The sequence below is a fragment of the Salvelinus alpinus genome, chromosome 30 (assembly GCF_045679555.1).
Source record: "Salvelinus alpinus chromosome 30, SLU_Salpinus.1, whole genome shotgun sequence".
NCBI classification, from domain to species: Eukaryota; Metazoa; Chordata; class Actinopteri; order Salmoniformes; family Salmonidae; genus Salvelinus; species Salvelinus alpinus.
The window spans coordinates 25,053,162-25,077,542 of NC_092115.1; the positions used below are offsets into that span (position 1 = coordinate 25,053,162).

A 24,381-nucleotide genomic window follows, 5' to 3' on the forward strand; every position below is an offset into this window, starting at 1 on the left:
GAGGGATTGAAAATATGCTGCCAAATATGCCGATGCCAATAAAGTGGTATACAACTTATACTGGCCATTATCATTGTGTTGTTTATGGCTTAGTTTAGTCATAATATAGCTGTCACAGGGAGATGGGTCTGGTAGAGACTAACTAGCCCATAATGAATTATGCACCGACAGATTAACTGGGCGCCACATCAAGAGCCAGCACACTATTAAAATTTGAACATACATGCTGTACACATTTATTGCCACCATATTTCCAGGACTTTACTTTATTGGTGTGTCGGTTTAATCTAAAAGAGTTCTCAGCATCCATTTAGTGTCCAAGGTATAAGTTTAGTGTCCAAGGGATTTAGTGTCCAATATGGAATTAAATATTCACTAGACACCAGCCGTTTCTAAACAAGCATCTTGGTCCCATGTTGATATTCTCCAATGCTAAGGCCTGGTTTGCACTGCACATACAGGCCACTGTGTACATTTTTTCATGTTAGACTTGAATTATGTTGGCTTGTCTTTAATGTTAGTGAGCAAACTGATAAACTGGTGTGTGGGCTTTCAAAAGGCGAATTAAGCAATAAGGCCTGAGGGGGTGTGGTATATGGCCAATATACCACGGCTAAGTGCTGTTCTTAAGCAAGACACAACGCAGAGTGCCTGGATACAACCCTTAGCCGTGGTATAATGGCCATATACCACAACCCCCTGAGGTGCCTTATTGCTATTATAGACTGGTTACCAACATAATTAGAGCAGTAAAAATACATGTTTTGTCATACCCGTGGTTTACGGTATGATTTTTCACGGCTGTCAGCCAATCAGCATTCACGGCTCGAACCACCCAGTTTATAATCTGTTTTTGACGTCATGCTGGTTAACAGTGTGGTGCAGCATCTGTCATAATTGAGTATTAATGTAGAGCTGAAAAGGCATCTAAAGCTTTCACCAACTAGCCTTGTCCTCCATGAGGTCAGTCTCTTTCTAATTAATATTTTAGTATTAATACTGGACTATTGCATGTAGAAAATTGTACTTTGAAACAGCATTTGCCATTCAAATTGAAATACAGAGGCTCTTCGTCAAGTCAGTTTACCACAGAACTTAGAACTACACAGGTCAGTCAAATAATTCATAATTTGGTGGGTGCTTAGATTTGATCTGTTTTACACATGCACAAGTGTGTATTATACGTATGTGTAAAATGGACATTTATTTTTTTGCATATCCCAACTTCCCCTGAGACACCTTCGGAGAGAGGGGTCACGGCCAGGGTCAGCCATTAACAATGGCGACCCTGGAGCAATTAGGTTTAGTGCCTTGCTCTGAAGGGCACATTGGCAGATTTTTCACCTTGTTGGCTGGGTAATTCGAACTAGCGACCTTTTGGTTACTGACCTAACAGGTAGGCTACCTTAATTTGACCAGTTTCTCGCAGCAGGAAAATAATCCTGCAGCAACAGGAAATGTGAATTATTGTGTGGATTTTAATTAATTAACATTTTTGTTGATACGTTTTTAGTTGGGGCAAATGGAAATTAGGGCAAGTGGAAATTAAACTTTAGAAGCATTTTTAAACCTCGATTACACAACAAGTTTGCTTTCCTGCTGTGCAGGACATTTCCTGCAACAACAGGGTGATCAAATTAAGATCCTACGTCTATACGCCATCTAAAAACCCCTCATCAAACACACTGTATTGTTTTTGTGTGCTTGTCTGTGAGAAAATCAATGAGTGAGACCCAGCCTGGTGAGATAGAGTTGAGTCTGACATTGACAGTGGCGTTCCATCCCACCGCCCTCCCACCACATTGCACCTGGGTAATCTATCTATCTGCTAGGTTATCTTTGATATCTGGTGCTTTCCCCATGATGTTTCCACCTGTGATCCTGCCAGGGGAGAGAACGGAGAGTCCAGTCAAGCCATTTTATTATAAATGTTTTTCAAATCATGTTGTTGGGTGGAGTAGGTTGCTTTTGTTTTATTCCTTGATGTTTATTTTCTTGGAAACATGTACATGACATATACAGATACTGTGATTTGCTTCTCATTTCCTGTGTTGGGCCTAATTTACTTAAATGGCAACAAAATATAAATTTAGTGTGAACATAATGTAATGTTGTTCCCTGGCCCTCCCACAGGTGATAGAGTGAGGCAGCGTGCAGCATTTGTCCAGGCCAGCCCAGGCCCAGGGGAGTGACCAACCGAGCGGATGCCCTAGACTGTGTGGCAGGGGCGGCAGGCTCAACCATGACTCGGCTGATGTTAGGCCGGACCCTGGAGCGCATCTGCAAGGCTGTCCTGCTGCTCTGCATGGTGCACTTTGTCATCATGATGATCCTCTACTTCGACGTCTACAGCCAGCGCTTCGATCAGATCTTCAGCCGCTTCAACAACGGCCGCAACTCCAGCCGCAACGGACACCACTACTACTACAACCTCAGCCGGCCCAACGCCACCTTCGCCAGCTACCTGGCCACCGCAGACCAGCTGCTGCCCAGCGTACGACCTGAGGGAAACCACACACCACCAACTGCCAAACCTATACCACCATGCCCGGAGATACCCCCTGGTCTGGGTAGGTGATGATCCCCCTTTACACTAATGACTAATGAAGTAGTACGTTTTTCACATTAGGGTGCCGACCCAAACCATACTCAAATCAATTCAAATTTGATTTGTTAAATGCTTCATAAACAACAGATGTAGACTAACAGTGAAGTTCTTACTAACTTACAATGCAGAGAGAAAGAAATGGAGAAATAATAGAAGTAATAATAAATACACAATGAGTAACGATAACTTGGATGTGTACACGCGGTACCAGTATCAAATATAATACAATGGTATTTGTCACATGTGCCGAATACAACAAAACCTTACCGTGAAATGCTTACTTGCGAACCCTTAACCAACAATGCAGAGTTTAAATAAAGTAAGAAACATTTTCTAAAGGAAAAATAGTAACACAAAAGAACAATAACGAGGCTATATACAGGAGGTACCGGTACAGAGTCAATGTGCAGGGGTACGGGTTAGTCGAGGTAATTGAGGTAATACGTGCATGTAGGTAGGGGTAAAGTGACTATGCATAGATAATAAACATAGAGTTAGCAGCAGCGTATATGAAGAGTGGGAAGGAATGTGAATGTATGTTTATGTGTGTGTGTGTGGCGTCAAAATGCATGTGTGTGTGTTGAAATGTCAGTGTAGTATGTGTGAGTGTGTAGTTAGAGTCCAGTGAGTGTACATCGAGCCTATGCAAGAGTCAGTGAAAAAATGGTATTAAATCAAAATAAAATAAGGGGGCCAATGCAAATAGTTCAGGTAGCCATATGATTAACTGTTTAACAGTGTTATGGGTTGGGGGTAGAATCTGTTCAGGAGCCTTTTGGTCCCAGACTTGGCACTCCGGTACCGCTTGCCGTGCAGTAGCAGAGAGAACAGTCTATGACTTGGGTGGCTGGAGTCTGACAATTTTCGGGCCTTCCTCTGACACCGCCTGGTATAGAGGTCCTGGATGGAAGGAAGCTCGGCCCCAGTGATGTACTGGGCCGTACGCACTATACTCTGTTGAGCCTTGCAGTCTGATTCCGAGAACTTATTAAACCAAGCGGTGATGCAACCAGTCAGGATGCCCTCGATGGTGCAGCTGTATAACTTTTTTGAGGATCTGAGGTCCCACGCCAAATCTTTTCAGCCTCCTGAAGGGGAATACGCGTTATCGTGCCCTTTTCAAGACTGTGAAGCTCTCGACCCGCTCCACTACAGCCCTGTTGATGTGAATGGGGGCATGCTCGGCCCTCTTTTTCCTGTAGTCCGCGATCAGCTCCTTTGTCTTGCTCACGTTGAGGGAGAGGTTGTTGTGTCTCTGACCTCCTCCCTATAGGCTGTCTCATTGTCGTCTGTGATCAGGCCTACTACCGCCATGTCATTGGCAAACTTAAGGATGGTGTTGGAGTCGTGCGTGAACAGGGAGTACACGATGGGACTAAGCACGCACCCCTGTGTTGAGGGATCCAGTTGCATAGGGAGGTGTTCAGTCCCACGGTCCTTAGCTTAGTGATGAGCTTGGAGGGCACTATGGTGTTAAACGCTGAGCTGTAGTCAATGAACAGCATTCTCACTAGGGCTGTCCCCGACAAAAAAAAAAGTTGTCTGTCCTATTACTCAAATCGACTATATGCACTGAGCTTGTCTGATGCTTTAAGCGCACTGTTTGATTAAATAATTAAGACACTCAAATGACTAGAGGGCGTCCGAAGAACTGCTCTTAGGCCTACAGCTCGATAGTGGTTATACAACATTTACATTTTAGTCATTAGTACAGAGCGATTTACAGTAGTGATTGCATACATTTTTCATACGTTTTCAGAATGCTCCCCAATGGGACTCAAACCCACAACTCTGGCTTTGCAAGCGCCATGCTCTACGAATTGAGCCACACGGGACCCAAGGATGCTGTACTAAGCCTACTAATGATAATTACATGACTTATTATTATGATCATCAAACTTATTATTATAATGATGATCATAATAATAATAGTAATAATAACAATAAGAAGGAGATCAAGAAAAAGGAGGGTTGTTGTTACTAAGGGAAGGGAAAGGGGGGATACCTAGTCAGTTGTACAACTGAATGCATTCAACTGAAATGTGTCTTCCGCATTTAACCCAACCCTTCTGAATCAGAGAGGTGCGTGGGCCTGCCATAATCTACATCCACGACTTTGGCGCCCGGGGAACAGTGTTGTTATTATTATTATTATTATAAATATTGTTTTTCAGACAATTTGGAACAGTGTAAACAACACTAAATAAATTATAAATAATACCAGAGAGGCTGTTCTAATGGAAAAAAGAGTGTAAAGCCTTTATTACAGCATAGAAAAGATTAAAAACAGTTGAATTTGTGAAATTGTTTATTCGACATGTTGTGTTTGCGTGAGGCTTGGTGCTCATGGAACCAGTAGGCTATTAAACAAACACTCAAACAGGCAACAGAAGCAGGATCTGTCATATTTCTGTAGATACAGTATACATGTACTGTACATGGATGATTTATAAAGACAGGCTCATTTAACACTTAGGCTATTGATTATAGACCTAATTAATTTGGAATTCCTTCTCTCCTCACTTTTCTTTGTCAATTAAGGCAAGGGCTGCTGCCTCCTCCTCCTCCATTGTTCAGAACACCAATATGCTGGATAACTTTGCTAATGTGCACATAGCAACATGGTCTAGGAAAAGGTGCCAATTCAACAGCGCACTGATGTGTTTCAGAACCCCGGACAGCAACCACTATCCAACGCGGGAGAAAATGCATTTGTTATAAAGTCATATTATTTTTATTAGTGTTGCACCATTGTTCTTACATAATATAACCATATATAATTTCAGTAGCACAGACTGATGGACTGTGCCATCCCCACAGCCTCCATAATGGATTAGTCCACTCAGACAGGCGCGAATCAGACAGGTGTCTTGTACACCATGAATTTTTAGGGCGATAGTCATGTTTAATTTTGTATTTATGTGTTTAATTTCTTTGTACTTTTACCCCATTTTCTCTCCAATTGGTAGTTACAGTCTTGTCCCATCCCTGCAACTCAGAAGAGGCGAAGGTCGAGAGCCATACGTCCTCCGAAACATGACCCTGCCAAGATGCACTGCTTCTTGATACACTGCTTGCTTAACCCGGAAGCCAGCCGCACCAATATGTCAGAGGAAACACCATCCAGCTGGCGACGGAGGTCAGCTTGCAGGCTCCCGGCCCGCCACAAGGTGTCGCTAGAACACGATGGGACAAGTAAATCCCGGCCGGCCAAACCCTCCCCTAACCCGGATGACTCTGGGCCAATTGTGCGCCGCCTCATTGGTCTCCCGGTCACGGCCGACTGTGACACAGCCTGGGATCGAACCTGGGTCTGTGATAGTCATACTTTTTACATTGTCCTACTGTGGCTTTAACCAGGCCAGCAAACTAATTACAGCTCATAATCATTATTCAATCTGAAAAGTGGATTTGGTAACAGTTAATTACTCTAATTAGTATAGTGTGTAGTAATCTGAAAATAGATGAATAGAGGAATAGAGACCTGCATGTCTTCGAGCAGCAGACTCTCTCTGGCAACCACTTTCCATTCTAAAACGTGGTGGATGGAATGTTTACTCCAATTACTGTAAAAGCTAGTGTTTCTGTAGGATTTTCTGTCCCGCCCGGGTGAAACAATGGATTTCATATCAGCACTCTCCCCTGTAATATTTCATCTAAAGAAACACCTGTAGTCCAAATCAAAGTATAACTGACAAACACAACAGTATTCTTTCAAATACAGGAAAACACAGTCAACTAAGATATAGTTGTGTGGCGTTTGAGTTATTCCTATGCTTTCAGGCTTCCGGCATACTTAATTTAAAGCTATTGTAATACCAGTTACCTTAGGAATAATTCCTTCATATTCACGACAATGTCATTGTGAGGCCTTTCCTGTTCATTATGCAATCATATATGCATGTGAGCACCAGGCCTTTGCCACACAGCTCCTGCTAATGAGTTTTAAGTAGAGCTGGAGAGGGAGTTGTGGGGAACCAACTCTTTATCTCATGACCTTCCACTCCTATGCATTCTTATTTATTTGGGCCTTTGCCACACAGCTCCTGCTAATGAGTTTTAAGTAGAGCTGGAGAGGGAGTTGTGGGGAACCAACTCTTTATCTCATGACCTTCCACTCCTATGCATTCTTATTTATTTATTATTTATTTGGGTTGAGGTTTCCACTGAGTTTTCGGTTGTTGACTGGGATGTCTTTGGGAGCCACATCAGCACTTCTGAGGGGTTGCCATTCACTCCGCAGACAAGCATGCATTAGCGCAAACATCCCCGTAAGCTCGCACACACCCCCTCCCACCCGACCTCAATGAGTGGTTGATGGACTTGCTCTAAAGCCTGTTACAAAGCATGGGCTTAACCGCAATCCATATGTATGTCATTGCAAAGAAGAGAGCTCCAACGTTGACTTTCCTTCGTTACCTCATGTTATGTCCAGCTGGATAGATGCAAGCATCGAGCTGTGTTGTTCTTGTCGGTTTACCTCAGCTTCTCTCAGATGATCACTTTCCTACAGAAATGTCTGCCTGGAGAAACTGCAGTAGTTAGGCTTAAGTATCTTATCTACTGTTTTCTGGATGGTTTGTTTTAATGACCCCACTATGACAGGCTCAAAGTGGAAAAAATGAACAAGATGATTGGCTTATCAAGTTGTGGCTGAACTGTGTTCTTGCTGAGCTCAGCATATTCGGAAAGTGTTCTCACACTTTGATACCGGATGCTTCTGTTGACCAAGTATCATGGATATATAGTTTGGGCCTGATTATGGTAATTGACCAACCATTTCAAATCAATAAATATGTTTATCTCTACAAGTCCAGTTGATAGCCTACATTTTTGGATGGAGAAAGAATATGTTGTCGTCAACCAATTTCCCAAATCAGAATAAGTGTTCATTAGCCAGATTCATTTGAATCAACTATTCATAGGGTACATCAGGCATTGTATTACCAGCCCTCTAATTTGACTATTTCTATTGAATTAGATTTGATATAATGTTGTGACTGCCTGCTCTTTCCCTAGCATGGAGTGAGAGGAGGCTGCATGGTGTTGTGCATCATGGCCAGCCCAGGTAGCTAGCTGCCTCCCTGCCTCTCCTCTCAGTGGAGTATGTGCCTGGGTGCAGAATACCTCTGTTTTAGTCACAGCCTGGTGCATATAGATAGATGGTGGTTGAGTGTAGAGGGAGGGATGGAGGCCCCAGGGAGAGGAGGCCTTGGCCAGGGGAGATATGGGAGACTCCAGCCTCCCAACCCAGCTGACAGGTGCTACTTGTATTGGAATGGACGCCCATCCCCTACCCCAACTCAGCTTTCTCTTTCTCCATCTCCCTCTCCCTGTCTCTCACACTCTTATTTCTCTCTCTCTCTCTCTTGTGGGCGAGGAGGAATTAATGGCAGTAAGTCAGCTGTCAATACGGGTCTGCAATCTCCACAACCCCTAACAACCAAATTAAGAAATTGTAATGGCAAAACGTCTTTTCTCCATGAGGAAGGAAATATCTGTCATGGTGGCAGTATATTTAAATATTTGGACCGCAGAGTTGTAGAGAGAGCAGTGTTTTATGAATGCTGTAATAGTACCCACTCAGTGCAGTGCTGGTGTTGTTTAGCCCATGTTAGGGTTGGTGTCCAACCCATAGGTTGATTCATTTCTCTCTTTTTCTCGATAACGCCGTCAAAACCCCTTAACTCATATGTTGCCATGGTTTGGAATAGATGGGAAAGAGTGAGTTGTCTACTTTAGGTTAAAAACTGAACTTGAACACACACCTACAGTATCCTCAATGAGCCTTTGTGCTGAGGTTATTGTCATAATAACTTGGTCTGCTCCTCCTGTCTTCAGAAGCTCAGAACCACTGATCTGTGTAGAAAGAGGTCATACTTCCCTGCTGTACTAATACTAAGACCAGTCTTAGTGCCGCTGGGCGCTGGACCAACCTCAATGTAGCATGCTGCTGGGTCTTCACTTTGCCCCAACAGAGGAGACAGCTCCTTTTCCCTGGCTTTTCATTCGGGTTTCTCCTGGTGGGATCACACTGCTGTGGAAGTGTTGCTTTCTGAAGGAGGAGCACAGCTCAGAGAGAGAGAGAGAGAGAGAGGGTAAAGTTGATGCTATGGATGGCTGTTTGCTTAGCACGTACAGTAATTACCAGGTCTGGGGATGACATATAGCCTATATCTACTGGGAAGTCAGTTGAACGAAGCTATTACACTGCTTTGAGAAAGGACACCGTTGTACCGGAATGTCTACCTGCTTCCATCAAATCCAAATAAAATAATGACTTTTTCTGTGCTTACACAGTGGTGGTTTTCAAATCTTTAAGGCTTTACATCTGAATTTAGCTTCCAGGCCAAAAGTTGGCATACTGCATTACTCTGGGGTTCAGTGCATGGCACCATATCCAGCATATATACGCTCATACAGTAGATTCACCACTAAAGCTCTCAGTATAGGTTATAGTGACCCCATTAGTGATGGTACCTCCCGTCACAGTAAAGTACAGTATACGGTAAGTGACTTTCTGCTGTATGCACTGCTCCTTTGCGCTTCAGACAGGAAAAGAAGAACACTCTCTTTACTTATTCATCCTCAAACTTCTCCTGCCTCTTTCATCCTCTTTTCCCCCACTGTTTTAATTTGAGTCTTTTCCTGTAATAATGGTGGTGTGACACTGGGGTTTTGCATTTATTTATGTGTTTCCCTGTCTGGGGCTGGGGTAGGGCAGGGTAGCTCTGAGGAAGAGGGCTTCTCTCAATAAGGAAGGAAGGTATAAATAGCTGCTGAGCATCATCACTTAAGCCCCCAGCCTCCCACCTTCTACCCCTTAACCCCCCAGCCTCCCACCTGCTTCCCTTCCTCCCCTTAATCCCCCCATCCTCCCCACCTGCTACCTCTACCCCTCACCACCACTCAACGCCCCGAGCCTCTCGCCTTCCACCCCTCAACCCCCCCAGCCTCCCACCTTCTACCTTCCACCCCTTAACCCCCCAGCCTCCCACCTGCTACCTTCCACCCCTTAACCCCCCAGCCTCTCGCCTGCTACCTTCTACCCCTCAACCCCCCAGCCTCCCGCCTGCTACCTTCTGAATGCTCAGTGAATATTCAGTTCACGATGCAGTATATTTAATGAGCACCCTCATATAAGTTTAATACGGTAATGTTGAAAAGGGGGCTGCACGTTTTTGTTAAGGACAATAGTATGTTCTGGGTGGCTAGAAAGAACACTGTGTTTTTAGGAGTGTGGTCTCCGTTTAGGTTGCCCTCTCATCCTAGAACAAGAATAGTGGAGGTATGGGGCTGTTATGAGTTCCACCAGAAGTCAATGTTTCATCTATTCATCTTTTCCATCCATTCACATTCCGTATGAGTAAATACTGTACCGGTTTGTAAGGGCTTCCTGGAGCAAACTTAGACCATCATCGATCTCAGCCCAGACGGTGAATTCGGAAGCGGGTCATGTTATGACATATGTACTGTAAAAGAAAACGACTGAGCTCTGAAAAGTGAACAGTTTATTATCTCCACTCAAACTGCAATGTGTTCAATAATACTGTGACTGTCAATTACCCAGCGAGACATCCACAATGACCCTGACAATGACACTAATGTGCTCTGGACACCATAACAGCATAGCAGGTGCTTTAACTGCATATACATGAGATGGTTTCCTATCCTCATCCTATCACAGCCAAGGATTCAGTAAATATATGTATCCAGATATTTAATGGGGCGTCGGTATTAAGATTGTCACATCAGGTCAGTGTCTCGTGGAAAATAGTGGATACAGAATCAATGAACACCAAAACAAGGCTCTGGGTTTGTGTGTCTTGGGGGGATTGAAAATAGCTTCCATCCCCTCCGTTCCTCCTCCACTCCCAGGAAACCATTAAGATGTGCCTGGCCTAACTAGTTGAACCGCTTGCTCTCTAAATGATCCATGACAAAACAAAGGCATGACATTGTCATCTGCAAGGCTACAGAATTGTTTTAGTCTCTCTCGTCGTCTCTCTTTCACCAAGCCACAGCAACAGAAGGGAAAGCCAGACAATTGGATTGGTTACAAAATTTTAACAAAGGTCTCCACAGAGTATCTTTACTACTCTTAACATCCTGGGATAAAAGGAACGTTTTACATCTTCCTAAGTCTGAGGGTGGTTTTAACCTTCCTGACTTGGAATTGTATCAACCCGCCACCCAAGGCTTTTACTTGCGACATATAGTTAAATTCACTAAAGAGGACCAATGCGTACATATTGAAGATGTGCATGCTCATCCCCAGAATATTTTTACGTGTCTATTTTCAAAGGATAAAGCTAAGAACATTAACAACTTCATAGTTAAGAACACTACAACAATATGAAACGTATTCTACAAGAACCAATATCACTCTCCAAAACCACATCCTTATGAAACAATCCTTGGATAACCTTTCAGAATTCACCAATAAATTGGTCCACATAAATTACTTGTTAAAAGGAAATACATTTATTTCCATGGCAGAATTAAAAAAGCAATTTTGGACTGACCAATGTAGATATTTTCATATAAATGCAACTTAAAAGTTTCATATCAAGAAATTGAGATTTTAAATCTCTTGGACATCAGAGCAATCTTAAGGGAATCATATTTGTGTCACTCCCTGACCATAGAGAGCCTGTTATTCTCTATGTTGGTTAGGTCGGGGTGTGACTAGGGTGGGTCATCTAGGTAATTATACATCTATGTTGGCCTGGTATGATTCCCAATCAGAGGCAGATGTTTATCGTTGTCTCTGATTGGGGATCATATTTAGGCAGCCATTTCCCCTTTGTGCTTTGTGGGATCTTGTCTATGTATAGTTGCCTGTGACCATTATTTATAGCTTCACATTTCTTTTGTTGTTTTGTTCTTTGAAGTTTTCATTTCCAATATTACAGGATGGAAACATACCACACTGCATCTTGGTCCACTCCTTGTAACGATCGTGACAATTTGAGTCAGAAAAGGATATTCATATGATAGATAATATATTAAAAACCTTGCGGATAGCCTATCCAACTGACAATCTCTTAGAAAAAAATCTAAACAGTTGGAACGAAGACTTAAAAAGAACTTACACTTTTGTGGGGAAAAACTCATTCAGATTGGCTGGGCCTGGCTCCCCAGTGGGCGGGCCTATGCTCTCCAAGGCCCACCCATGGCTGCATCCCTGCCCAGTCATGTGAAATCCATAGATTCGGGCCGAATGAATTTATTTTAATTGACTGATTTCCTTATATGAACTGTAACTCAGTAAAATCTTTGAAATTGTTGCATGTTACGTTTATATTTTTGTTCAGTATATATTGGCACAAGATGGAGGTATTGTTGAAATGTAACTAACGAAATTACATTTAACGAAAAACACGCTTAATCCAGTATAAACTAATGTATATCATTTATTACACAAATTCTACAGCACAACGGCAGAGTCATGTGTTAAGTGTAAAACTAACAATGAGTCACTTATCAATGTCTTCTGGGAATGCTATAAAGTCCAAAAGTTATGGTCGGAATAAGAAAGTTGGCTGTCAGAAATATTACACTGTAAATGCACTTTTAATCTGCCTGTCTGCACATTTGAAGACATGGCATATGAGGGTGCAGTGAGATACCCGATGGGTTGGATGATACTTTTCTCGTCAATCATCTTGAAAATCATATACTTAAAAACTGGAAATCAACCAATCCTCCATTGGTAACACAATGGAGAGATACAATTATTTATTATCTAAATGTTGACAGTGCGTGGGCGACTGAGAGAAACAAAATGGTGCAGGTTCAGGCCATGTGGCAGAGAGTGATGGGGACGCTGGAGATGGGGGTGTGAGCAGGTGGGTCAGGGCAGGTGTGATGTTGTGGATGTTCATCTTGCTGCTTGCATAACTTCATATAGAATGCCATATTGCATGTGTATTGTTCTCAAAAAGAGGAATTGTAGAGACATTTGCTTGGCTTTATAATTGATCTATTAATTTCTGATGTATTGTCTCTAATGCATGTTGAGGTATGCAGAATGACAGTTTTAACCTGTACGTACATTGCACATGAAAAAGATCAGAGGATTTGAGACAGCCCTATTGGATTAACCCTGGACCTGTTAATACAATAAGCTTAGCTGGATGGTCATGAACTATAAATAATAGACTGTACAGATGGTATGATTGCAGTTTGATGTTGCTGTGCTCTGACATTTTAGAAGTCCACATTATGTTAGCTTGCCATTATTGTGACCATGATCAATTTATTTTGTTAATTTATGACCAAGGATTCCTATGTGGATATTTTTGGTTTGAGAATATAGATATTGTTTCATATTGTATATATCCTGAATCAAATATAGCAATTACCTACCCTCCCCTACCTCGCATGATTCATCTGCAGTATTGCTTCATCAGAGTGTTGTAAAATCTATGTTTTTATCTTTGGTTGAGAGCTATAGTTCTAAGTCAGTCAAATTGGCTGTAGCATGCCACAGGACATAGTTTGACAGAGTGGCAGCTTTGATCAATTCTCATCAACTGTCTGATTAGTGTAGTTTCAACAAACTGTCAAGGTAGCTGGAAAAAGGTTATGAAAGTCAAATAAAATGTAATATCACTGTATCCTCAATGTAAAATGTCCTCAATGTCAAATGTTGTCAAAACTAGATGGCTTTAGGAGACAAGAGGAAAGACATACAGTAATAAGCAGTTTCTTTTCCCATCATGTGACAGCAGATATTCCCTTTCCAATTAAACAATCCTGTTGGACTTGGAACTGTTAGTCAGGCATATAGCTAAAAATAGAAACCTCAATTAAAGTTTATTTTTATTTTTTATATATTAACATAAAATGAAGAATTGTTTGAGTGACAATCTGCCTCAGAATGAAGGGACACTGCAGACTGATATATAACAGCTGAAAAGGTAAGGTTTAAGGGCCATCCACACCAAGGATAACTATGACGATAACTATAATCACCAATGGACCGTTTATCTTTCTTACAGTACACATGTCAATCAGCTGATCAATGCATCCTACTGCACACTGTAGACCTGTTAATCAGGTGATAACATAGACCATTCATCAGTGCTTCAGGGTGTTCATTGTCATAGTGACAACTGCAAATAATACTTCAATGTACATGTAATGAAAAATAACATAACTCATATTTAAATGTAGCAATTCAAGTGATTTCCATTTTTCTAATGGTTGTCAATTCGTTTGGATCCTCTTTTTCATTGTGCTCATCTCTCTGCCTGTCTTGTGCAACAGTTCATTTGGCCTAGCCCTATTATACATTCAGCAATTAGCAAGAGCAAGCCTGCTTCTCTCCACGAAAAGGCTATTAGGCTTACACGGAACCCAAACCGGCTGCACGCGAGCGCCATCGTGCATAAATCTATTTTGTCCCCCCCACACCAAACGCGATCACAACACGCAGGTTAAAATATCAAAACAAACTCTGAACCAATTACATTAATTTGGGGACAGGTCGAAAAGCATTAAACATGTATGGCAATTTAGCTAGCTAGCTTGCACTTGCTAGCTAATTTGTCCTATTTAGCTAGCTTGCTGTTGCTAGCTAATTTGTCCTGGGATATAAACATTGAGTTGTTATTTTACCTGAAATGCACAAGGTCCTCTACTCCGACAATTAATCAACACATAAAACGGTCAACCGAATCGTTTCTAGTCATCTCTCCTCCTTCCAGGCTTTTTCATCGTTGAACTTATATGGTGATTGGCATCTAAACTTTCATAGTATTACCATGACAACAGGCAACAGTTCGTCTTTCAATCACCCACGTGGGTATAACCAATGAGGAGATGGCACGTGGGTACCTGCTTCTATAAACCAATGAGGAGATGGGAGAGGCAGGACTTGCAGCGCGATCTGCGTCAGAAATAGAAAGGACTTCTATTTTAGCCTTTGGCATCGCAGACGCTCGTTGACGTGCGCGAGCAGTGTGGGTGCAATAATTGAATAACATAGATTCCTAAATGTATTTTGCAACGCTCGCGCACGTGACGCGAACGGTGTAGTCAGGGTATTAGTATAAAAAAAGGCTGAAATAAATAAATACATGTCCTATACATTTTGTAGCCTGTAGCTTTTCCTGGGCTTTCACGTGAAGAGGAATAGCGCACAGGAACAACTGGAAGAGAGGCTAGAGATGTGTAGATGAAGTAAGAAGCTAAATATTAGCTCAATATTATGTCATTCATTAGTTAAATAGTATGGTTTCTATTAGGAATCTGTCATAGTGCGTTCCTCCCGGCTGCGCTCTTCAGTCACGGACATGCAAAGCTCCACTATTGATTAGGCCTACCTTTTTAGACAATAACATTATTCTACCTAGGCTACAACAACACAGTGCAACGAGGAAAGTATTATTGTTATTAATGTGTACACAATTATTGTCTAGGGCTGTAAACTGTAGTGATGTAGGCTCATTTGAATAACCGCTCAAACGTCCTGTATTGAATGCTTCATGCCGAAATAACTGCATACAGCCTTATTATGCAACCATTTGGATGAGTTAATGGTCTATTCAACAGTTTACAAGGTCCAGAAAGGTATATTAGCAGGCCAGTCATAGTGTGTATTTTGTCAGGATGTATCGACATTAACATATACTATCGGAAAAAAATTCCTTCTCATGCGCTGTTTGTGGATCTTCATTCTCCCGATTGGTCCTATAATTAACGTGGCCACCAATATGCTCACACATGCTCATTTATTCAGGCAAGTTTACCATGTGCTCTGCCTTCTCTCCTCTCCGAGCAGTCTCGCGCATTTAGAACCAAGAAGGCTTTAATAGAACACATTTTTGATAGGTTGTCAATGTTTTATTGTCGGAGGGAAAAAATAGCTCAGAAAGTGATCTAAACGATAGCTCGTTATCGTTCTCCACTCTTTTTGTAGTTATCGTTGTAGTGTGAACACTCCTGTTCACTTCAATTAGAACGATTTCGTTTTTTTTATCGTTATAGTTGTACTTGGTGTGGACGGCCTACATATCTCTTTATAGTTACTGGATTTACTAGTGTTGCTCTGCCATAGGTTCAGGACATGATCATGACATGACGAAGGTTCTGTATTTTAACAATGTATCTCACATCAGTGTCAGCAGACAGTACATTAATGTTGGGCTTATTATATAGTTAAGCAATAAGGCCCAAGGGGGTGTGGCCTTATACCACAAACCCCCGAGGTGCCTTATTGCTATTATAAACTGGTACCAATGTAATTAGAGCAGTAAAAATAAAATGTTTTGTCATACCCAGACCATATACCACGGCTGTCAGCCAATTAGCATTCAGGGCTCGAACCATCCAGTTTATAAATCAAATCAAATTTTATTTGTCACATAGACATGGTTAGCAGATGTTAATGCGAGTGTAGCGAAATGCTTGTGCTTCTGGTTCCTACAGTGCAGCAATATCTAACAAGTAATCTAACAATTTCCCAACAACTACCTAATAAATACAAATCTAAAAAGAATATGTACATATAAATATGTGGAAGAGCGATGGCCGAGCGGCATAGGCAAGGTACAGTAGATGGTATAAAATACAATATATACATATCATATGAGTAATATAAGATATGTAAACATTATTAAAGTGGCATTATTTAAAGTGACTAGTGATCTATTTGTTAAAGTGGCTAGTGATTGTGTCTCAATGTAGGCAGCAGCCTCTCTGAGTTAGTGATGGCTGTTTAGCAGTCTGATGGCCTTGCGATAGAAGCTGTTATTCAGTCTCTTGGTCCCAGCTTTGATGCACCTGTACTGACCTCGCCTTCTGGATGATAGTGGTGTGAACAGGCAGTGGCTCGGGTGGTTGATGTCCTTGATTATCTTTTTTGCCTTCCTGTGACATCGGGTGCTATAGGTGTCATGGAGGGCAGGTAGTTTGCCCCCGGTGATGCGTTGTGCAGACCGCACCACCCTCTGGAGAGCCTTACTTTTGTGGGCGGAGCAGTTGCCATACGAGGCTGTGATGCAACCCGACAGGATGCTCTCGATTGTGGATCTGTAAAAGTTAGTCAGGGTTTTGGGTGAAAAGCCACATTTCTTCAGCCTCCTGAGAAGAGGCACTGTTGCGCTTTCTTAACCACACTGTCTGTGTGGGTGGACCATTTCAGTTTGTCTGTGATGTGTAGAATCATAATATACCGTATTGTAGCTAGGTACTGCCACCACAGCCCCTTACCACATCAATAGTTAATAGTCATTATCCCTGGATACTGCAATGATTTTCCATTGGATTCAATTATTCATGTCATAAGGGTGTATAAGTGAAATGTTTACTGATAAGTGCCATTGGGCATCATGTCTAGCGGATTACCATATTGAAAGATTTAATATGGATTAGTTAAAAGGATTACTGGTGTTACAGTGGTCTCTGATGGATAGGGGTTGGAGAGTCTTTTGGCCCTGCAGTGTGTCTCTCTCGCAAACAAACACACACACACACACACACACACACACACACATTAAGCCCTGACCCCCACAGACCTCGCCTCTCTTCTCTTCCATCCTACTCCGACAAATTAAATGTGCATCATGTGCGCCAGGGATGGTCTCCATTGGAGGATTCATGCTGCCTCTGGCCAGCAGGACGTAACAATAAAGACAGAAACTGTATCCCAAATAGCACCCTATACCTTTTTATAGTGCACTTCTTTTGACCTATTCCTTTCATATTGCATATGGCTCTGGTCAACAGTAGTGCACTATAAAGCCAGGGAATAGGGTGTCATTTGGGACGCATACAGAGAGGGGATATGAGAGTGGGCGAGGGAAGGGAGAATGGAGGCAGTCCTAATGTGAGAAAAGGCAGAATGCCTGTATCAGTTTCAGGCCCTGTGGGGAAATAGAAGCGTTTAGAAAGTCATATGGAGCAACAGAGACACAGGGCCTGAGTGGACCGGCCGGGTGGAGCATATTAGTGGCTTTACAGCTATATCATCTAGTATCTGCGTTATGTAATTAAGGCACTGTAGTGGACTACACAGACCAATGATGTGGATGTTAGTGTTCAATGTTTGTATCCAATGATATCCCCAAAGACAGTTGTCTTCGTGAAATGATTTTTTATTTGCAGGGCTGATGAGCCATGATGTATTAGGTCAAAACAGTAATTAATATTCATCATGTTATGCTCTACACAGGGTGTTGTCTATCATGGGCATATCTTACTGACAGATCTACTCAGAGTTCTAGCAGAAATGTAAACAGTATTTTCCTTTGAAAGAAAATAAATGCCCTGATTGATTTATAATGTTGTATACTTTGCAGTGGTGTAAAGTACTTACGTAAAAATACTTTAAAGCACTACTTAAGTCGTTTTCTGGAGTATCTGTACTTTACTTTACATTTTTGCCAACTTCTACTTTTACTTCACTACATTCCTGAAGAAAATAATGTAATTTTTACTCCATACATTTTCACCCAAAAGTACTCATTATATGTTGACAGGAAAGTGGTCCGATTCACACACTTGTCAAGAGATCATCCGTCGTCATCCCTACTGCCTCTGATCTGGTGGACTCACTAATCACTAATTATTTGTTTGTAAATTATATGTGTTGGAGTGTGCCCCTGGCTATCCGTCAATAAAAATGTAAACTAAAATTGTGCCGTCTGGTTTGCTTTTGATACTTAAGTACATTTTAGCAATTCCATTTACTTTTGATACTTAAGTATCTTTAAAACTTTTAGACTTTTACTCAAGTAGTATTTTACTGGGTGACTTTCACTTTTACTTGAGTCATTTTCTATTCGGGTATCTTTTCTTTTTCTCAAGTATGACAATTGAGTACTTTTTCCACCACTGATACTTTGTGTGTGTGTAGGGCTGAAAGGCGGTACAGTAATATGCATTGGAATAACTCAGAATTCCAACTAATTAAAATAACACTATTGCTGTACAGTGCCTCAGACAAACCTCCTTGAAAGTCTAATTTACAGTACTATCAGTGGCTGAATCACAGCTGAACTTTTCAATCTATATAGTGTCTACTGTCTAGCAGAGACCCACTTGAGACTTGAACCTTTGACTCCTTCATTCAGGAGTCCAGAGTCCCAATTACAACTCCTCAGCTCCTCCAATTACATTCTGACGTGTCCATATAGGACTCTCTGTGGTGCAATACCAGGAGAACTAAGGAATCAATGTTCAACACAGTTGTTAGTATTTACTCATCAGTTACCAGTCATTGAGATGAGCTCCATAAATACCAGAAAATCTTTATTTAAATGCTGAATAAATTGTGGTTGTTTGTTAAAGTTTTCCCAATTGGCCATGTAATAGAGAAGAACAGTTTTATTTTTATGCATTAATTTTTTTACTGTAGATATGATGACGTAACCGTTTGAGTCATGTAAGGCTCTTCACTGAAGCAAGTGGTCTTTTTCAACCCATGTCTAAATTTAGTTGTAATCCCTCATCTCGTCCTGTATCAAATCTGTCATTATTTATCCTCGTTGCGGAGCCATCTTGCCTTGACAGCAGTGTGCGTGTGAACCATTGGCCCTGAGTGAACAGACCAAAGGTGAAAAATGAAGCAGGCAGGCATATTGTACCAACTGCCCCAAAATGTTCAGTACATGCTAAAATTATGCTGTGCCCCTTCTGTGCCTTGTCTTGGCTAATCCAACATAGACCAATGATGTTTGCAACGGATAATCCCTGACGGTTGCTTGACAGTTGTCTTTGACTTTTGGAATATTGTTTAATCTGAAAATTAGTCATTAATATGGTTGACAGAAGGTATTTACATTTTAAATGCTGTTTCTGTAATCATGAGCAACATTTGTGACAGACCCAGGCTGTGGAGGATTAATTTAATTAGAATTAATGCAGTTTAAAACATGTAACAACACTTGATTAGCTGCTTAAGGACAAACATAATCATGGTTTCAACAACATTGCTCGATTAAAACCTTAGATTGGATTACATTTAGGGCCATTTGAAAGTGAGGAATTAAATACTTTTTTACCTTGGGTATATTTTGTAACTGGGTACTTTTTCTTTCTGATCAAGACTGAAATGTTATTGAAGGTTGAATCTGAAGAATATCTTTTGTTGATTATGTTAAAGTGGCTGAATGTCTGAGGGTGCTGTCGAGAATCGTAGAGCTAGAGACGAATTAAACAAACAAAACCCATACAGATGCTCTAGAGACATTTCTCCCATTTCAAGCTGCCCCATTTCATTTGCGCCTTTCAAACAAAGCCAGCACAATTTAGACGATTGTTGTGCTTTGTTGTTTTCGCTAAGCATAAGAAAGTAGCTTAGACAAAAGATTCCCTCCCTATATTGCCTTAGTCACAATCAAAGTAATGGGCAAACGTTTTTAGTGGCTGTTGTTCCAAGCGCTCAGGCTGCAATATTGCCAGAGCTTGTTAATTTTAGCTCCAGCTGAACAGTTTACAGTAATTACAGTAGATTGAGAGAGTCTAGTGAAAGACATCCACCAGTTCAAAGGCCAGCTCATATTGTACATAATCTGGATATTTTGGTAGACTGGGATGAAGGCTGTGAAGGTTGGCAATTAGAATAGCACAGCAGAATGTGGACAGAATGGGGAATAACTGCAAGACGGAGAAAAAAAAAAGCGGAAAATCACTGTAGAAGCAAGACCTCTCGTGGTGTATCTAGAACCACAGATAGAGATATACTGTATGTCTCAGGGTGTATCCAAAGAACTTAGATAGATCAAATGGTTTGACTCTAATGATTGCCAGAAAACAGATGAGCTGTAAAAAGCCGGAAACTTTGCATCATTGCAAGAGTAAGAACACTGGCCATACCAAATTGTATGACTTATGTACATTTTTGTCGATCTGCCCTGAGTTAGCTCAGTCCCATGGTGTTTATACTTGCGTACTATTGTTTGTACAGATGAACGTGGTACATTCAGGCATTTGGAAATTGCTCCCAAGGATGAACCAGTCTTGTGGAGGTCTACATTTTTTTTCTGAGGTCTTGGCTGATTTCTTTTGATTTTCCCATGATGTCAAGCAAAGAGACACTGAGTTTGAAGGTAGGCCTTGAAATACATCCACAGGTACACCTACAATTGACTCAAATGATGTCAATTAGCCTATCAGATGCTTCTAATGCCATAACATCCTTTTCTGGAATTTTCCAAGCTGTTTAAAGGCACGTTCAACTTAGTGTATGTAAACTTCTGACCTACTGGAATTGTGATACAGTGAATTATAAGTGAAATAATCTGTCTGTAAACAATTGTTGGAAAAATTACTTGTGTCATTCACAAAGTAGATGTCCTAACCGACTTGTCAAAACTATCATTTGTTAACAAGAAATGTGTGGAGTGGTTGAAAAACGAGTTTTAATAACTCCAACCTAAGTGTATGTAAACTTCCGACTTCAAATGTATATACAAAAGTATGTGGACACCCCGTCAAATGAGTGGATTTGGTTCTTATACACCTGTTGCTGACAGGTGTATAAAATCTAGCACACAGCCATCTAATCTCCATAGACAAACATTGGCAGTAAAATGGCCTTACTGAAGAGCTCAGTGGCTTTCAACGTGGCACCGTCATAGGATGCCTTCTTTCCAACAAGTCAGTTCGTCAAATTTCTGCCCTGCTAGAGCTGCCCCGGTCAACTATAAGTGCTGTTATTGTGAAGTGGAAATGTCTAGGAGCAACAACGGCTCAGCCGCGAAGTGGTAGGCCACACAAGCTCACAGAATGGGACTTCTGAGTGTTGAAGCGTGTAGCTTGTAAAAATCGTCTGTCCTCGGTTGCAACACTCACTACCGAGTTCCAAACTGCCTCTGTAAGCATCATCAGAACAATAACTGTTCATCAGAGCTTCATGAAATGGGTTTCCATGGCCGATCAGCTGCATACAAGCCTAAGATCACCATGCGCAATGCCAAGCGTCAGCTGGATTGGTGTAAAGCTCACCACTCTGGAGCAGTGGAAACGTTTTCTCTGGAGTGATGAATCACTCTTCACCATCTGGTAGTCCGACGGACAAATCTAGGTTTGGTGGAGGAGGAATAATGGTCTGGGGCTGTTTTTCATGGTTCGGTTTAGGCCCCTTAGTTCAAGTGAAGGGAAATCTTAGTGCTACAGCATACAATGACATTCTAGACGACTCTGTGCTTCCAACTTTGTGGCAACCGTTTGGGGAAGGTCTTTCCTGTTTCAGCATGACAATGTCCCTGTGCACAAAGCAAGGGTTTGTCGAGATTGGTGTGGAATAACTTGGCTAGCCTGCACAGAGCCCTGACCTCAACCCCATCAAACACTTTTGGGATGAATTGGAATGCCGAATGCGAGCCAGGCCTAATCGCCCAACATCAGTGCCGACCTCACTAATGCTCTTGTGGCGGAATGGAAGCAAGTCCCCGCAGCAATGTTCCAACATCTAGTGAAAAGTATTCCAAGAAAAGTGGAGGCTGTTATAGCAGCAAAGGGGGGACCAACTCCATATTAATGTCCATGATTTTGGAATGAGATGTTCAACAAGCAGGTGTCCCCATACTTTGACCATGTAGTGTATTTAGCATCAGCCTATTGCCTTCCCATAAGAGTGGAGGCTGTTATAGCAACAAAGGGGGGACCAACTCCATATTAATGCCCCTGATTTTGTAATGAGATGTTCGACGAGCCGCACTTTTGGCCATGTAGTGCATTTCCTGGTATAAGTAGGTCAACGGATGCATCTGAAATTGCATAGGGCTCTGGTCAAAAGTAGTGCACTATATAGGGAATAGGGTGCCATTTGGAACGTAGCAGGTTGAGGAACCCAGCAGCAGTAACCCTGCAGCAGCAGTATCCATGGTATTGCTCATGTTCAGACAGTACTAAAGCCACACTGTACAATAAAAACTGCACTGGCAGCCTCTTAATTCACACATTGAATAAGTAGCAGTGATGCACTAGTTAGAGAATTCCTGGTGGCAGGCGCCAGACAAGAAAAAGGCTATGGCGTCAAGTCACTTACAAAATGAAAAAAAAATGAAGTTGAGGTTCCTTAATGTTGCTGCTTGTAATCATGAAATGTTATTGAGTGCTCCTGATGTCTTCCATCTAATTAATCTGAATACATTGACTGTCAGATATTAGAGATTAGAAATGTGACATTAAAGGTGATATGTAATTACAGAGAATAGCACTGTTCTTGCTATTGGACATGTATAGTACATGCTGTAAACGCGATCCGTTAGCCTATGGCCGTCTACTTCAATCACACACAAGGATAGTCGTACAGTACATTTTTTTTATCCTGACTCAATGACAAACAGCACTCTCTCCTCAGTCTTCTTTATAAAACATGCTGCATCAGATTCATTTCCAGAATTGCTGCTTGTATCAAAGGTCCAGTTTGGGGCCGGCAGTCAAGCTATTTGCTGGTACAGGCCCTTCTGTTCAGATACCCATCCAGCTGGCAAGGTACAGGGCTTGTATGTGGTCCAGTTCAACCTCCATCGCTGCTTGCCTGTCTGCCGTGGCCATGGGCTTATAGGGATTGGCCCGCTGAGGGTACAAACCTTATGTCCTCTGCCCCAATTAGACAGAGACTGGTTGGTTGATTCAGCCAACTGTCTTTGGGAGAGAACCACAGTCTCCTATGTTACTGTCAACCCATTATCATCTCTCTCTTCGTATGCCATACTTGGCTATATTTGTCCTTTTTGCAATGTTGTTTGACTAATATTTTCAAGCTCTAGAAGTTAATGAACAGGTAGTGGTCTTTCATTGTAGCTACCAGCTACTGTTTAGCGTACTGTGCCAGTGTGATGGCAAATAATCGAAGCTAATCAAGGCTGTGCTTTTCACTTTTCTTGAACTTGTCATGAGTGTTTGGCTTCTATTTTTCACTCTGGTGGGTGCCCTACAATGAGTCTATGTTTTGGCTTCTTATCACTCCACAATTAAAAACACTTTCAGACAGAGTTGTGGACTTGAGTCACATGACTTAGACTCGAGTCATAGATTGTATTACTTGAGACTCAATTTGATAGAAAATAAAATAACTTAAAATAACTTGATATAATAAATAAATATGCAGCTCCAAAAATTGTTTGTCGATCAAGAATATGAACTGCTCACCAACAATGGGGCAACAATTACTAGCATATGCCTACTGGTCTTTTGGTATGTAACAATTGCTTGAAACTGCTAATTTACTTATGAAGCTTGCATTTGTATGTTTTTGTTAAAATGAATTATTACTTTGGCGAAGATGCACCATAGGAGTGGAGAGTGCTTTTTTCTCTTGTTTAAAAATGTTTGCTGTTGCTTTTACACGTTTAATGAATAGGTCCTATGTGGTAAATCTACATTCCATTTAATACTACAATAATTGCTAGCGTTTTATCATTCCATCCCCGTACCGTTTATTCCAACACGTAGTTATTTGTGTTTCATGTTTGATAGACCTAAAATACATTTTCATTTTATAGCCAACCATTTCTTACCATGCTCTGAGTGGGCACAATGTTTATTGTGCACATGAATGTTCACAAAATACTTTTTATTCAATGTATGGTTTCCTTTGTTCATATTTCCTGGGTTATGTCAGAGTTCCATGTGTCTGTGTCCTATGTCTATGTCAATTTGGATGCGCGTAATAGGAGCATGCTCACCTCAGTGCGCATAGAAATAGGCTACTGGTTCTGCTTTTCTTTTCTTAGTCAACTTTGTGTTCTTTTTCTTTGTGTTCTTGAACATAGCCCTGTTTCTTTGTGTTCTGGAACGTAGCTCTGTCTTTA

At 41.5% G+C, this 24,381-nt stretch overlaps 1 protein-coding gene across 2 annotated transcripts in view; it reads left to right on the forward strand.

Annotated features, from left to right (window-relative positions):
- Positions 1–24,381, forward strand: part of LOC139559719 (beta-1,4-galactosyltransferase 2-like) — a 158,338-nt gene that overhangs the window by 12,374 nt on the left and 121,583 nt on the right. For both annotated transcript variants that reach the window (XM_071375965.1, XM_071375964.1), the window contains exon 3: positions 2,134–2,570. In XM_071375965.1, coding sequence (XP_071232066.1) covers positions 2,243–2,570 — 328 coding nt within the window. In that variant the 5' untranslated portion in view covers positions 2,134–2,242. The remainder of the gene's footprint in view (positions 1–2,133; positions 2,571–24,381) is intronic.